Source organism: Bos javanicus, chromosome 10, assembly GCF_032452875.1.
Source record: "Bos javanicus breed banteng chromosome 10, ARS-OSU_banteng_1.0, whole genome shotgun sequence".
Taxonomy (NCBI): domain Eukaryota; kingdom Metazoa; phylum Chordata; class Mammalia; order Artiodactyla; family Bovidae; genus Bos; species Bos javanicus.
In genome coordinates, this window is record NC_083877.1 from 45894563 (window position 1) to 45910945 (window position 16383).

The 16383-nt window shown below is 37.8% G+C and overlaps 1 protein-coding gene across 20 annotated transcripts in view; it reads left to right on the top strand.

The window, feature by feature from the left end:
• The window catches only part of HERC1 (HECT and RLD domain containing E3 ubiquitin protein ligase family member 1), a 232895-nt gene that overhangs the window by 180723 nt on the left and 35789 nt on the right, over positions 1–16383 (top strand). For 17 of the 20 annotated variants that reach the window (XM_061431034.1, XM_061431032.1, XM_061431035.1 and 14 more), the window contains 9 exons: positions 495–695; positions 1313–1487; positions 6992–7262; positions 7395–7608; positions 10340–10596; positions 11353–11480; positions 12475–12602; positions 13366–13566; positions 14926–15056. In XM_061431034.1, coding sequence (XP_061287018.1) covers positions 495–695; positions 1313–1487; positions 6992–7262; positions 7395–7608; positions 10340–10596; positions 11353–11480; positions 12475–12602; positions 13366–13566; positions 14926–15056 — 1706 coding nt within the window. The remainder of the gene's footprint in view (positions 1–494; positions 696–1312; positions 1488–6991; positions 7263–7394; positions 7609–10339; positions 10597–11352; positions 11481–12474; positions 12603–13365; positions 13567–14925; positions 15057–16383) is intronic. The other 3 variants (XM_061431043.1, XM_061431045.1, XM_061431048.1) reach the window with 1 other exon arrangement.

Below are 16383 nucleotides of genomic sequence, written 5' to 3' on the forward strand. Positions count from 1 at the left end.
TAATATTTTCCCACAGGATGTTAATTTCTGTGTGGCATGTATATTTTTTCAAAGTAGGTTAAGTATGAAGTATTAATACATTTTGAATTTTCATCCTAATTGTGGAAAGTAAAAACTAAAGAAGTGAGCATCAGTTTATCTGGAGCATTCATTGATTTGGAATAACTCATTTCCTAATGATTGTGGACAGGGTCAGTTACTCTTTGTTGGCCCCATAACAATATTTTTTATTAGTTGAAACCTCCATTACCAACTGTAGCATGGGCTATTGGTTTAAATGGATTTGCTCTCACTCCCTTTCCCTTAGTCCCACTGTTCCTCCAGAGTGCAGTTTAGTTGGATCACCAGGAGATGGTGCTATATTTTATTTTGTAGGCACTGACTAGGCTTTCAGTCCATCTGCATCTTAGACCTATCTCACAATAACCATTGCCAGCAGGGTTGTGTCGTGTTTATATTTACATACCATCCATTTCTTTCTTTATAAATTCCAGAAGACTGGGACATGTTGGATGTTGATGAAGATGAAAAGCTAACAGGTGAAGAAGAGTTTGAATTACTTGCTGGACCTCTTGGTTTAAACGACCGCCGCATTGTACCAGAACCAGTTCAGTTCCCTGACAGTGATCCATTAGGAGCATCAGTAGCAATGGTAACAGCAACCAACAGTATGGAAGAGACTCTGATGCAAATAGGTAAACTTGGAATGCTGATTGGCATGGATTTTATAGAGTCTGTATTAATTTGCTTATTAGAAAAGTAAATAATAAGGCAGAGGTTAATAATAATGAGTTCAATATTTTCTATCCCATCAACTATCTTTAGCCAGGTGTTTAATGTTTTGAAGGTATAATGTAATACTAACTTCTGATTCTTTTGTTTTTATAAAATATTCAAATGATAAAAAGAATTTATAAAATGCAAAGTTTGTTTTTTTTTAACTTTGTGTTAAGAGAAACCTGGAAACAAAAACTATTTTGTAGTATTTTTTAATTTGGGTGAATATGTACTCAAAGCATATTTTTAAAACTATATTTTTTCTATATGTTAATATCAGTGGAAGTGATACATGAGCAAAAATAAAACCAAAAAATTTAAGAATCATATTTTTCCTATAATAAATTATTGACTTAGAAATATCTGTTTCTCTCAAACCATCTTCTATATAACAGTTTTATGGATGAGCAAAATACATTGATTTGCTTTATTTCCTAGAAGCCTAGAACCTAGCTACCTAGGGAAAATTTTTCAGTAGTTTGGCTATTTTTTCCCTTACCTTCTTGAAAACTGAGCAAAATCTTATGTTTTTCAGGTTGCCATGGCTCTGTAGAAAAGAGTTCCTCTGGGAGAATAACATTGGGTGAACAGGCAGCTGCCTTAGCAAATCCTCATGACCGGGTGGTTGCTTTAAGGAGAGTGACGGCTGCTGCTCAGGTTCTTCTGGCCAGAACCATGGTCATGAGAGCTCTGTCTCTTCTCTCAGTCAGGTAAGTGTTATTTTGTGTCAAAAAATGCTAAGTTAGCTTCTTGTACATATTGGACAGGAAGGAGTCTGGTATTGTTTGGGAAGAAGAAATAGAAGTTTGAGAAACTTGAATAACTACTGTTGAATGAAAGAAATTAGACAATAGTCATCATTATTCATTCATTCATTCATTCAGTCAGTCAGTCAGTTCAGTTAATGTTTGGGTCTTTTTAGGCAGAAAATATAGCCGTTATAATAACTGAGTAAACTGCAAGCATTTGATTATCTGAAATGGGAAACTAAGACCATTGATCCATTTGGTGTAGGGTAAAACTAGAAGGTTGAGTGAATTTTTCTGCAGAGTTTACCAACTGTATAGCTAAGTCAGCCTGTGTATTGTGGAGGCCCCTGCTGTGTTCATACTGTGGAGTATAATGTTAAAAAAGGGAAGAGAACCAAGAATACTTAAAAGACATCCATTTAAGAAATGATCAAGTAGGGATATTTAACAGTAAATCAGTGAAGACTGAAGGACCCTGAAAGAAACTGAAAATTTAGATGAGACTATATGATGTTGGCTCAAGAATATAGACAGTTTGGTCTATGGAAAACGAACTTCAGAAACTAACTCATACATGTAGATTAACATTTGATTTATAATTTAATTTATGACAGTGCTTACATTGCAGAGCAACGAGGAAAGGGTAATCTTTTCAGTAACTTGGACTAGGTCATAGTTTATTCACTTCAGCAAAAAAGTGAGTCTTGGCTCCAACCTCAAACTGTATAAAAGCCAGTATTTTCAAGTGATCACACCATCGTGATTATCTTGGTCATGAAGATATTTTTGTACAGTTCTTCTGTGTATTCTTGTCATCTCTTCTTAATATCTTCTGCTTCTGTTAGGTCCATACCATTTCTGTCCTTTATCGAGCCCATCTTTGGATGAAATGTTCCTTTGGTATCTCTGACTTTCTTGAAGAGATCTCTAGTCTTTCCCATTCTGTTGTTTTCCTCTATTTCTTTGCATTGATCGCTGAAGAATGCTTTCTTACCTCTTCTTGCTATTCTTTGGAACTCTGCATTCAGATGTTTATCTCTTTCCTTTTCTCCTTTGCTTTTCGTTTCTCTTCTTTTCACAGCTATTTGTAAGGCCTCCCCAGACAGCCATTTTGCTTTTTTGCATTTCTTTTCCACGGGGATGGTCTTGATCCCTGTCTCCTGTACAACGTCACGAACCTCATTCCATAGTTCATCAGGCACTCTTATCTATCAGATCTAGGCCCTTAAATCTGTTTCTCACTTCCACTGTATAATCATAAGGGATTTGATTTAGGTCATACCAGAATGGTCTGGTGGTTTTCCCTACTTTCTTCAATTTAAGTCTGAATTTGGCAATAAGGAGTTCATGGTCTGAGCCACAGTCAGCTCCTGGTCTTGGTTTTGCTGACTGTTACAGAGCTTCTCCATCTTTGGCTGCAAAGAATATAATCAATCTGATTTCGGTGTTGTTGGAAGAGGGTGTTTGTTATGACCAGTGCATTTTCTTGGCAAAGCTCTATTAGTCTTTGCCCTGCTTTATTCCATATTCCAAGGCCAAATTTGCCTGTTACTCCAGGTGTTTCTTGACTTTCTACTTTCGCATTCCAGTCCCCTATAATGAAAAGGACATCTTTTTTGGGTGTTAGTTCTAAAAGGTCTTGTAGGTCTTCATAGAACCATTCAACTTCAGCTTCTTCAGCGTTACTGGTTGGGGCATAGACTTGGATTACTGTGATATTGAATGGTTTGCCTTGGAAACGAACAGAGATCATTCTGTCGTTTTTGCGATTGCATCCAAGTACTGCATTTCGGACTCATTTTGACCATGATGGCTACTCCATTTCTTCTGAGGGATTCCTGCCCACAGTAGTAGATATAATGGTCATCTGAGTTAAATTCACACATTCCAGTCCATTTCAGTTCGCTGATTCCTAGAATGTCGACATTAACTCTTGCCATCTCTTGTTTGACCACTTCCAATTTGCCTTGATTCACAGACCTGACATTCCAGGTTCCTATGCAATATTGCTCCTTACAGCATCGGACCTTACTTCTATCACCAGTCACATCCACAGCTGGGTATTGTTTTTGCTTTGGCTCCATCCCTTCATTCTTTCTGGAGTTATTTCTCCACTGATCTCCAGTAACATATTGGGCGCCTGCTGACCTGGGGAGTTTCTCTTTTAGTATCCTATCATTTTGCCTTTTCATACTGTTCATGGGGTTCTCAAGGCAAGAAATATCAATAACCTCAGATATGCAGATGACACCACCCTTATGGCAGAAAGTGAAGAGGAACTAAAAAGCCTCTTGAGGAAAGTGAAAGTGGAGAGTGAAAAAGTTGGCTTAAAGCTCAACATTCAGAAAACGAAGATCATGGCATCCGGTCCCATCACTTCATGGGAAATAGATGGGGAAACAGTGGAAACAGTGTCAGACTTTATTTTTCTGGGCTCCAAAATCACTGCAAATGGTGACTGCAGCCATGAAATTAAAAGACGCTTACTCCTTGGAAGGAAAGTTATGACCAACCTAGATAGCATATTCAAAAGCAGAGACATTACTTGGCCAACAAAGGTTCGTCTAGTCAAGGCTATGGTTTTTCCTGTGGTCATGTATGGATGTGAGAGTTGGACTGTGAAGAAAGCTAAGCGCCGAAGAGTTGATGCTTTTGAACTGTGGTGTTGGAGAAGACTCCTGAGAGTCCCTTGGACTGCAAGGAGATCCAACCAGTCCATTCTGAAGGAGATCAGCCCTGGGATTTCTTTGGAAGGAATGATGCTAAAGCTGAAACTCCAGTACTTTGGCCACCTCATGCGAAGAGTTGACTCATTGGAAAAGACTCTGATGCTGGGAGGGATTGGGGGCGGGAGGAGAAGGGGCCGACAGAGGATGAGATGGCTGGATGGCATCACTAACTCGATGGACGTGAGTCTCAGTGAACTCCGGGAGTTGGTGATGGACAGGGAGGCCTGGCGTGCTGCAATTCATGGGGTCGCAAAGAGTCGGACATGACTGAGCGACTGATCTTTTGGTCTACATGTAAAACATAAATCAGTAACATTTCTGTAAGATAATGAAGATTTTACTCTTGATCTTAGAACAAGCAGAGATTTCTTAAGCAACTCACAAAAGGCATTCACTTTAAAGAAAAACATTGATAAATTGGACTACGTTAAAAAAGAACTTTGGTTCAGCAAAAGTCATATAGGAAGTAAAAAGTCAGAAAGAAAAAAAAAAAGCCATGGAATGGGAGATAACCAACAAAATATATAAAGTATTCTTAAAATCCAATAAGAGAAAAAGAAAAATGGACACAGTACAAAATAATATAAAAGATCTTGAAATGGTCAGTAAACATGAACAGAAAAATGTTCAGCCCCATTACTCTTCAGAGAAATGAAAGTAGGGTACGACTATACACCCATCAAAATGGCTAAAATTTAAAAGACTGAGGGGAGAAAAGTGATCATGAGGATGTGAAACATCTAGACCTCTCACACACTGCTAGTGCAAAAATAAATTAGGATAGTTACTTTGGAAAACTCATAGATAGTACCAACTAAACGTGAGTATTAATGTACTTATGACCCAGGAAAACACTTCTGGGTATATATCCAACAGACATGCTTACATACGTGTACCCAGAGGTGTCGGAAAGAGCATTCATTCTTTCATCGGAAAGAACGGCAGTGCCATTCATAATAGCCCCATGCTCTCATCTGTATAGAGAAATGAATTATGGTAAATTTCATTTATATAGGCAGCCATATCTTTTTCTATTGCACTGTATTGTGCTTTACAGATATTAGTTTGTTTTTTTTTTTTAACAAATTGAAGGTTTGTGGCAGCCCTGAGTTGAACAAGTCTGTTGGCACCATTTTTCCAATAACATTTGCTCATTTCATGTCTCTGTATCACATTTTGGTAATTCTTGGACTGTTTCAAGCTTTTTCATTATTATATTTGTTATGGTGACCTGTGATCTACTGATCACATCTTTGATGTTACTGTTCCAAAAAGATTACTGAAGGCTTAGATGATTAACATTTTTTAGCATTAAAGTATTTTTAAATTGAGCTGTGTATGGCATCCGGTCCCACCACTTCATGGGAAATAGATGGGGAAACAGTGTCAGACTTTATTTTTCTGGGCTCCAAAATCACTGCAAATGGTGACTGCAGCCATGAAATTAAAAGACGCTTACTCCTTGGAAGGAAAGTTATGACCAACCTAGATAGCATATTCAAAAGCAGAGACATTACTTGGCCAACAAAGGTTCATCTAGTCAAGGCTATGGTTTTTCCTGTGGTCATGTATGGATGTGAGAGTTGGACTGTGAAGAAGGCTGAGCGCCAAAAAGTTGATGCTTTTGAACTGTGGTATTGGAGAAGACTCCTGAGAGTCCCTTGGACTGCAAGGACATCCAACCAGTCCATTCTGAAGGAGATCAGCCCTGGGATTTCTTTGGAAGGAATGATGCTAAAGCTGAAACTCCAGTACTTTGGCCACTTCATGCGAAGAGTTGACTCATTGGAAAAGACTCTGATGCTGGGAGGGATTGGGGGCGGGAGGAGAAGGGGCCGACAGAGGATGAGATGGCTGGATGGCATCACTAACTCGACGGACGTGAGTCTCAGTGAACTCCGGGAGTTGGTGATGGACAGGGAGGCCTGGCGTGCTGTGATTCATGGGGTCGCAAAGAGTCGGACACGACTGAGCGACTGATCTGATCTGATCTGATGTATTAATACATTGTTCTTCTAGGCATAATGCTGTTGCACCCTTAACAGACTACAGTATAATGTAAGCATGACTTTTATATGCATTGGAAAACAAAAAAAATTTGGCCTTCTAAATTGCAGTATTCATTTTATTGTCATGGCCTGGAACTGAACCCACATCTGCTGTGGGTGAAAATGAATAACTGCTGCTAATACTGCAACAGCATGGATGAATCTTACAAGCATAATATTGAATAAAAGAAGCCAGACATAAGAGAATACACACTTTATTATCCTATCTGTATTAAGTTCAAAAACAAGCAAAACTGATTTATGGCCTTAACCATCAGAATAGTAGTTATTTTAGAGGGCCTGGACGTTGAGAAGGGCCCAAGTCGTCTTCTAGGGTGTAGGTAGTGTTCTGTTTCTTGATCTGGAAGGTGGTTACATAGGTTTGTTCAGTTTGTGAAAATTCACGGTTTATGAACATTCCTCTAAATTATACTTTGATAATTCAGATATACTTCAAGTATATGTCGATATTTATTAAAACAAAAGTTTCAATAACAGTTTCCAGGTTTTTATTTTTGGACATCTGTTACAATACATACGTGCATACATACAGTAGGACATGTATGACTAGGATGGTGCACCTTGCCTTTTATTTTGGTTGTTGGTGCTATGGATTGTATGTGGGGCTCCAGATGGTCACTTAAGTCTGTTTTCTTTATGTATCTAAAGTGTGTTCTTTTTCTGGCAGTGGTTCCAGTTGTAGCCTGGCTGCTGGTCTCGAATCTCTGGGGCTTACCGATATCCGGACTTTGGTTCGACTCATGTGCTTGGCTGCAGCAGGGAGAGCGGGCCTCTCCACCAGTCCTTCTGCCGTGGCAAGCGCTTCAGAACGCTCACGAGGTGGGCACAGCAAGGCCAACAAGCCCATTTCCTGCCTGGCCTATCTAAGCACAGCAGTGGGATGTCTAGCATCAAACACTCCTAGTGCTGCAAAGCTCCTGGTGCAGTTATGTACACAGGTAGGGTAGTAGTTTTCAGTGCTTTTCTTATTGTATAGCTTTTTCCAACCAATTCTTAAAGAAACTTGTGAAGTAAAAAGCTTCTTTTCCAAAATTAAAAATTAAATGTATTTGTTCTGATTGCCTCTTCAGAACTTGATTTCTGCTGCCACAGGTGTAAATCTAACCACAGTTGACGATCCAATTCAGCGAAAGTTTCTACCTAGCTTTCTTCGAGGAATTGCTGAAGAGAATAAGCTTGTAACCTCCCCAAATTTTGTTGTAACTCAGGCTCTTGTGGCATTACTAGCAGACAAAGGGGCCAAACTGAGACCTAATTATGATAAGTCAGAAGTTGAAAAGAAAGGTAAGTTTCATATGATTTAAATATACAGTCTTTTAATCAATGTTTTTAAAAATGTTTCTTCATTGTTATATGTGATGAATTATATAACAACATATACCATAGAAGTGACAGATTCAGGAATTAGATCTGATAGAAAAGAGTGCCTGAAGAACTGTGGTTGGAGGTTTGTGACATTGTACAGGAGACAGTACATCCCCAAAAAAAAGAAATGCAAAAAAGCAAAATGGTTGTCTGAGAAGGCCTTACAAATAGCTGAGAAAAGAAGAGAAGCAAAAGGCAAAGGAGAAAAGGAAAGATATACCCATCTGAATGCAGAGTTCCAACAAATAGCAAGGAGAGATAAGAAAGCCTTCCTCAGTAATCAATGCAAAGAAATAGAGGAAAACAATAGAATTGGAAAGACTAGCGATCTCTTCAAGAAAATTAGAGATACCAAGGGAACATTTCACGCAAAGATGGGAACAATAAAAGACAGAAATGGTATGGACCTGTCAGAAACAGAAGATGCTACGAAGAGGTGGAAAGAATACACAGAAGAACTATACAAAAAAGGTCTTCATGACGCAGATAACCACGATGGTGTGATCACTCACCTAGAGCCAGACATCCTGGAATTCGAAGTCAAATGGGCCTTAGGAAGCACCACTATGACAAAGCTATGGAGGTGATGGAATTACAGTTGAGCTATTTCAAATCCTAAGAGATGATGCTGTGAAAGTGCTGCACTTAATATGCCAGCAAATTTGGAAAACTCAGCAGTGGCCGCAGAACTGGAAAAGATCAGTTTTCATTCCAATCCCAAAGAATGGCCATGCCAAAGAATATTCAGACTACTGCACAGTTGCACTCATGTCACACACTAGCAAAGTAATGCTCAAAATTCTCCAAGCGAGGCTTCAACAGTACATGAACTGTGAACTTCCAGATGTTCAAGCTATATTTAGAAAAGCCAGTGATCAAATTGCCAGCATTCATTGGATCATAAAAAAAGCAAGAGAGTTCCAGAAAAACATCTGCTTTATTGACTATGCCAAAGCCTTTGACTGTGTGGATCACAGTAAACTGTGGAAAATTCTTAAAAGAGATGAGAATACCAGACCACCTTACCTGCCACCTGTGAAACCTGTATGCAGATCAAGAAGCAGCAGTTAGAACTGAACATGGAACAACATACTGGTTCCAAATTGGGAAAGGAGTACGTCAAGGCTGTATATTGTCACCCTGCTTATTTAACTTATATGCAGAGTACATCATGTGAAATGCTGGGCTGGATGAAGCACAAGCTGGAATCAAGATTGATGGGAGAAATATTAATAACCTCAGATATGCAGATGATACCACACTTATGGAAGAAAGAGCCTAAAGAGCCTCTTGATGAAAGTGAAAGTGGAGAGTGAAAAAGCTGGCTTAAACGTCAAGATTCGAAAAATGAAGATCATGGCATCTGGTCCCATCACTTCATGGTAAATAGATGGGAAAACAGTGGAAACAGTGACAGACTTTATTTTCTTGGGCTCCAAAATCACTGTAGATGGTGATTGCAGCCATGAAATTAAAAGATGCTTTCTCCTTGGAAGAAAAGCTATGACAAATCTAGACAGCATGTTAAAAAGTAGAGACGTTACTTTGCCAACAAAGGTCCATCTAGTCAAAGCTATGATTTTTTCATAAGTCATGTATGGATGTGAGTGTTGGACCATAAAGAAGGCTGAGCACTGAAGAATTGATGCTTTTGAACTGTGGCATTGGAGAAGACTCTAGAGAGTCCCTTGGAAAGCAAGGAGATCAAACCAGTCAATCGTAAAGGATATGAGTCCTGAATATTCATTGGAATGACTGATGCTGAAGCTGAAACTCCCAATACCTTGGCTACCTGATGCAAAGAGCTGTCTCACTAGAAAAGACCTTGCTATTGGGAAAGATTGAAGGCAGGAGAAGGGAACGACATAGGATGAGATGATTGGATGGCATCACTGACTCAATGGACGTGAGTTTGAGCAAGCTCTGGGAGATGAAGGACAGGGAAGCCTGGCGTGCTGCAGTCCATGGGGTTGCCAAGAGTTGGACATGACTGAGCACCTGAGCAATGTGTAGTTAAGTTAGATCATAAGAAAAGTGCCTGGATATGTTTTCATTGTGCATGGAAATAAATACTAGAAAATATACCAAATTTGTCTTTTTTAATTAGATTATTTTATTCGATTATGGTTTGAGTAACCATAGATAATAATCACGGTAGGTTTCTGTAATATAATTTATATAAAGTAATGCTGTTTTTCTCTTTGTCTTAAAACGATATACTTGAAGGGACTACTTAAATACACTATGTACCCTTCTCTTCACCATTTGGCCAAGAGAGATGGTCTTTTGGATCTATCAAGGCAGTCCCTTGATTGGCTATTAAGATCACTTTTGAGCAGCAGAAGCCAAACTCTTAAATTTTTAGGACGTGCTTGCTCTGCCCTGGTCTTAAACTGATGTCTGCTGTATTCTCAGTCTATGTATCCTTAGAGCAAAGACTGTTGATTAATGTATATAAATGTATATTTGCAGTGAATCGGATTTATTATGGAATTTTATGTGAGATAAATGCTTTATAACTTGTATGCATATCTTAGTGAAATGACTACTTGAGAAAGTGCTAATTCTTAAAAGATGGGTTAACCCGTTTTTGTTTGTTCACCAGCACCAGCTCTCACCCGGGCATCATTTCATTGTTTTGTCTAAGCAGGTTTAACTGCCCAATTGTATGCCCATCCTCCCTGTGACCCTTCTGCTGCAGGCCCTCTGGAGCTGGCTAACGCCCTGGCAGCCTGCTGCCTCTCCTCGAGGCTGTCCTCGCAGCACAGGCAGTGGGCTGCTCAGCAGCTCGTGCGCACTCTTGCCGCACATGACCGCGACAACCAGACTGCTCCACAGACGCTTGCTGATATGGGAGGAGATCTCAGAAAATGCTCCTTTATCAAGTTGGAGGCGCATCAGAACAGAGTGTGTATTTTAAGCCCCAAGTGTGTTGATCACCTTATGTAAGATAAAATAGTTTCTGCTGTTCTCCAGGAGCTTAAAGTTTAGATCATGGGGTGTGTATATGTGTGTCTCTCTTTTTCTGTTTCTCTCTCTCTCTTACGCACGTACATGTGTGTGCTAAATTATCAGTATTTGCTAGTTACCGACTCTCCTTTCTCTACATGTGTATGTTGCATGCTGTATAATCTGATACAAATGGGAACATCAGATGAGGAATGAGAAGAAAACCAAAGGAATAACCTCACGAAAGATAAGAGCTTATATATGCAAGAGGAGAAGAAGTTGACCCTACTGTTTTAATCTAACCCACTAGGCCCCTGAGCAGTGACAAGGGAACTTTAGGAAATGAAGACTGACCTCTACTTTCCCAATTTAAAAATCATTTTTTAGTCTTATAATTTGTTTTATAGAACATATTGAATACTTCTATTTTGTTGGATTAAAAAACATTTTTTAATTAAACATGTTTAATTAAGATTGTAACAAGTCTAAGATAATTCAAATGAGTTTGGGCATAGTATTTTAAAGGTATATCTCATATAGGTGTATATTTACAAGCCAATTAGAAAGAATTAGACCATGCATACTGTTTTATAACATGGATACTTTTACAATTTCATGGTAGATTTAATTTTCATTTGATAGAACTCTTTCAAATTACAGAATCATTTGAGTTAAAACTTGCTCACATATTGCTGGACTTTTTATCTTTACTAGGTAATGACTTGTGTTTGGTGTAATAAAAAAGGACTGTTGGCTACAAGTGGCAATGATGGCACCATCCGGGTTTGGAATGTCACCAAGAAGCAGTATTCACTGCAACAGACCTGTGTGTTCAACAGATTGTGAGTAATGGCGTTAGTTCCCTTGGGTAACATTTAAAAATAGGAGAATCCTAAACATGCTTCATCTTGGTTGTGTTAGTATAATCAAATTGTCACTAAAGTTTTTTACAATTTTTTATTTCAGAACAGTTTCCAATGTGTTGTTTTGGTTTTTTGCAAGATAGTATTTAATTAATTAATTAATTTTTGGCTGCACTGGGTCTTCATTGCTGGGCATGGGCTTTCTCTAGTTGTGGTGAGTAGCGGGTACACTCTAGTTGCAGTGCACGAGCTTCTCATTGGGTGACTTCTCTCGTTGCGGAGCACAGGCTCTAGGCACAGGGGCTTCAGTAGTTGCGTTGCACAAACTTAGTTGCCTCTCAGCATGTAGAATCTTCCCAGACCAGGGATCGAATCCCTGTCCCCTGCATTGGCAGATGGTCTCTCAACCACTGGACCACCAAGTCCTGCTAGATAGTAACTTAGAAGATAAACATATTAACTGTCAATATCTGGACTTACTTAGAATTAAATCAGGGTCTACTCTGCTAACATGTTCAATTCTACAAAACAATAGGCTTATTTTCCATCATTCTTCAAGGATTATTTAGGAATTAAGAGTAATGATATTTCTTCTATAGCACAGTGTAGTATTTTTTCTATTTTTATAGCTAAATATAAAACTTCCCTAGCTATTAGGCAAGCAAGAATCAGTGTGCCCTGAGCAATAATCATATGTATAAACCATGCAGAATCAGAATATCTTTGTTGACAAATTATGTAGTACATTAAATGATGAATTGTCTAAGTAATACTCTTTTGTAATTCTACAATTTTCACATTATGAGAAACACTAGCAATTATGTGATTGTCAAATACTACTGGCCAAGCTTTTGAAATTTAAGAATCTCTGTTTATGTACTACGGTCTATATAAAACCCTTATTTTAAGATTTAGGATTTAGTTTCCTTTTGGATGATGGATTAGAATTCCATACTTACCTGTTGTATTCTAGGGAAGGTGATGCTGAGGAAAGCCTAGGATCACCCAGTGATCCAAGTTTCTCACCTGTTTCCTGGAGTATCAGTGGCAAATACCTAGCTGGGGCTTTGGAAAAGATGGTGAATATCTGGCAAGTTAATGGTAAGAGGCACATAAATACTAGTAAACTACTGAAGGTACTCTTTCTCTTAGCCTTCTAAGTTCAAACATTGGCTTCCCTTCACCTTGAATCTCACAATCTGTTTACCAACTGTGGAAATCTATGCATAGTATGATTTAAATTAAAGAAATAGTGTTCATTTCCTGACTTTCATTTCTAAGAGTTTCAATTAACCTGGTAATTGTAAACTAAAAATTCCTTTTATGTACCATTCAGCATTCAGCCTAGGATTAGAGAAGTAGCAATCACTACATTTCCAGTTATGTGTTCTTTTGAATCAGTTGAAATATTTCTGTTAATTTTGTCTCTTCCACAGGTACAAACTCTTGTTGATTTTTAATATATCTCTGGAAAATAAAAATTATTATTGTAATCTTTGGCTTACCAGTATTTTTGTTTGCTTTTGCTTAATTGAGAAATTGCTAGCCTTAACTGTAGATGAATTTCATATGTTAATTTGGTTTTCAGTAATTATTAGGAAAATTAAGTGGCATTTGTATACTGACATTTCCTTTATTCTTTCTCGTATAAAAGCTATCTCTTTTTGCTATTATTAATAGTTACAGAAAAACTCGATTTGATAATCAAATGTAGTATATAAATGAAGGATCCAGCCTTGCAGTCTTATTCATTAGTAGGCTATTATGAAATTGGGAACTGCTTTGAGCGTGTTAAATAGTACTTCTTTTTGTTATTGCTCTTAAGAATTAAATGACAACTAGTTAACATTTTTTCCTTCTCTAGGAGGAAAAGGGTTAGTAGATATTCAGCCTCATTGGGTATCTGCTCTGGCTTGGCCAGAAGAGGGTCCATCTACAGCCTGGTCAGGAGAGTCTCCAGAATTGTTGTTGGTGGGACGGATGGATGGATCTCTAGGACTGATTGAAGTTGTTGATGTATCCACCATGCACCGTCGAGAACTGGAGCATTGCTATCGAAAGGATGGTAAATGATTAGACTTGTATCTGGTTGAGAAAGTGTTCCCTCTAATCAAATAGATATACTCTTTCAGCAGATGCTGAGTAAATAAAAAATTTTGGTTTTGTTTTCTAAATTGCCCAGTTGGTATTTCATTTTAGTTAGCTGCTAAGTTGAAAGATAGTTCTCTATCAACTCCTACCACACATTACTGCCAAAATAAGACCTAAATTACTATTTATCTTTTGTGTAAGTGTCTGAACACTTATAGTGCTCTTGAGGTCTCTCTACAAAGTTGAGAATGTCCAAGAGGAAAAAAGATAATAACCATTGATGGAGATGAAATTGTTAACAAATGTGTGAAATTAAGGAAATGAGGAAGGAGGAGGAGGAGAGGGATGTTCCTGATTTGAGAGTCATACTAGGAAGCCTTTCACTTATTTTCTCACTCTCTTCATTTTGGATGGCTCGGCATCATACTGAACAGTTCTGTTAGATGATTTGGGGGAGTAGGATATCTCACAGATCCTAGGCCCAGCTTCTGTGGTACTCTTTTAACAGAACAGAACAGGTTTTTTGGTTTGTTTTTTTTGTTGTTTTTTTTTTTTTTTAGATTTTTAAAATAGATAATACCATCATATGGTTCAAAAATTTTAGTTTAAAAAGATACAGTGGGAAATTCCCTGGCAGTCCAGTGGTTAGGACTCTGTACTTCCACTGCAGGGGACACAGATTTGATCCCTGTTCAAGGAACTAAGATCCCACATGCCACAAGGCATGGCAAAAAAAGAAATAAAAAGGTTTACAATGCAAAGCCTTTCTCACATTTACTCAACTCCCATGTCCCCATTGTACTCCCACAGAAAGAGTTTTTTACTTCTTTTGTAGCCTTCTGGTATTACATATACTAAAACAAATATGGATATAGATTGTTAGAATATAACATGTTTGATAGATTATGCAAACACACAGAATAGGCAATATTAAGCAAAAGAAAGGGTAGGTAATTTTTTACCTAAGAGTTGGATTATTTCACTTGTTAGTTTCATGGTAGATTCTGGTCCAAAAGGAGAGAGCCTAAAATGACTTAAAATCAGCAAGGGAATTCAATTTTTGTTTCTCTTTTTCAAAAACCACTTGAAAAGAATGAAAGATTAAAAATGAGATACTCCTTATCACTTACAAATAACACCTTTAAAGTGGGTTGCATGAAATCCCTGCTCTAAGCCTACATTTTGTCTAAATGCATTAAAGAGATGTTTGTAAACTTACTTCCAGTAGTTGTAGTGGTATATATTTGTTGCAAAGTCTCTTTTAAAGTGAGACAATGACAAATAAGTCTCTCATTTTCTTTTTAAAATTTTTATTTTGTTTTTATCATGTTAGTGTCTGTAACTTGCATTGCTTGGTTCAGTGAAGACAGACCATTTGCAGTGGGATATTTTGATGGAAAATTGTTACTGGGAACAAAGGAACCACTTGAGAAAGGAGGCATTGTTCTAATTGATGCACATAAGGTAAAGCATCTTTACCAAATTATTACTTTTTCTTATTTTATACTGTAGTATTGCTTGATACTAGTTTCTCAAAAAATGTTTTTTACCTCAGTCACTTGTGATTTAATATTCTGTTGTTATACAAAGTTTTTGGACCATGTATATAAATGGAGAAGTCTGTATAAGAAAGCCGTTGAGGTAAGAGATAAAACCGCAACAGTGATATAGGATACCTTGGTCAGAGTACCTCCCAGTAATGCTAGAAATTCCATTTATGAAGAATGATTCCGTTACCTTAAACAGAAGTTACCAATTCAGAAGCTTATGGGGCCACTAGTTAAGTAACATAAATTCATGAAGCCAGTTGGAACGTTGGAACGTGTGAAGGAGGGTAAAATAGTCAGAGGAATAGAGCCTATTATACAGAGTGAAGTAAGTCAGAAAGAGAAAAACAAATATTGTGTACTAGCGCATGTATATGGAATCTAGAAAGATGGTACTAATGAACTTACTTGCCAAGCGGTAGTGGAGACACTAGACATTGAGCACAGACTTATCGACACAGCTGGTGGGAGAGGAAGGAGAGGGTGGGATGGATGGAGAGAGTAATATGGAAACGTACATTACCATATGTAAAATAAATAGCCAATGGGAATTTGCTGATAAGACTCAGGGAACTCAAACAGGGCTCGGGAACAAACTAGAGCGGTGGGATGGCAAGGGAGATGGGAGGGATGTTCAAGTGGGAGGGGCCATGGGTAAACCTATGGCCAATTCATGTTGATGTTTGGTAGAAACCAATACAATATTGTGAAAAATTATCCTTCAATTAAAAGCAATTATCCTTCAATTAAAAATGAATTTAAAAAAAATCAGAAGAACCCAGTGAAGACAACCGTATAAACATAAACATGTCCCAGATTCTCATAGTATTAGCTATTTTTGGTGTAAGAGATTCTTCTTTTAAAAAAAAAGCCTCTTCTTTTTCATATTTTGATAATCAGTAGTTAATAAAAATAACTTTAAAAATGATGATGAAAGATAACATATTCCTTCTGAATTAGAATTTCATAATTCATTCACCAAGTAACATTTATTGGGCTTTGACTGCAGCAAATATATATAATGCAGCAAATATATATATTTATATATATATAAACGATGAGTTAGTTAGTGGTTGGAAATAATGTAATAGTATCTGATTTGCATAAAATGTCCATTTCAAAATAATTGAGTGATAGAAGTGTGAAGAAGTGAAGTGAAGTGAAGTCGCTCAGTTGTGTCTGACTCTTTACGACCCTGTGGACTGTAGCCTACCAGGCTCCTCAATCCATGGAATTCTCCAAGC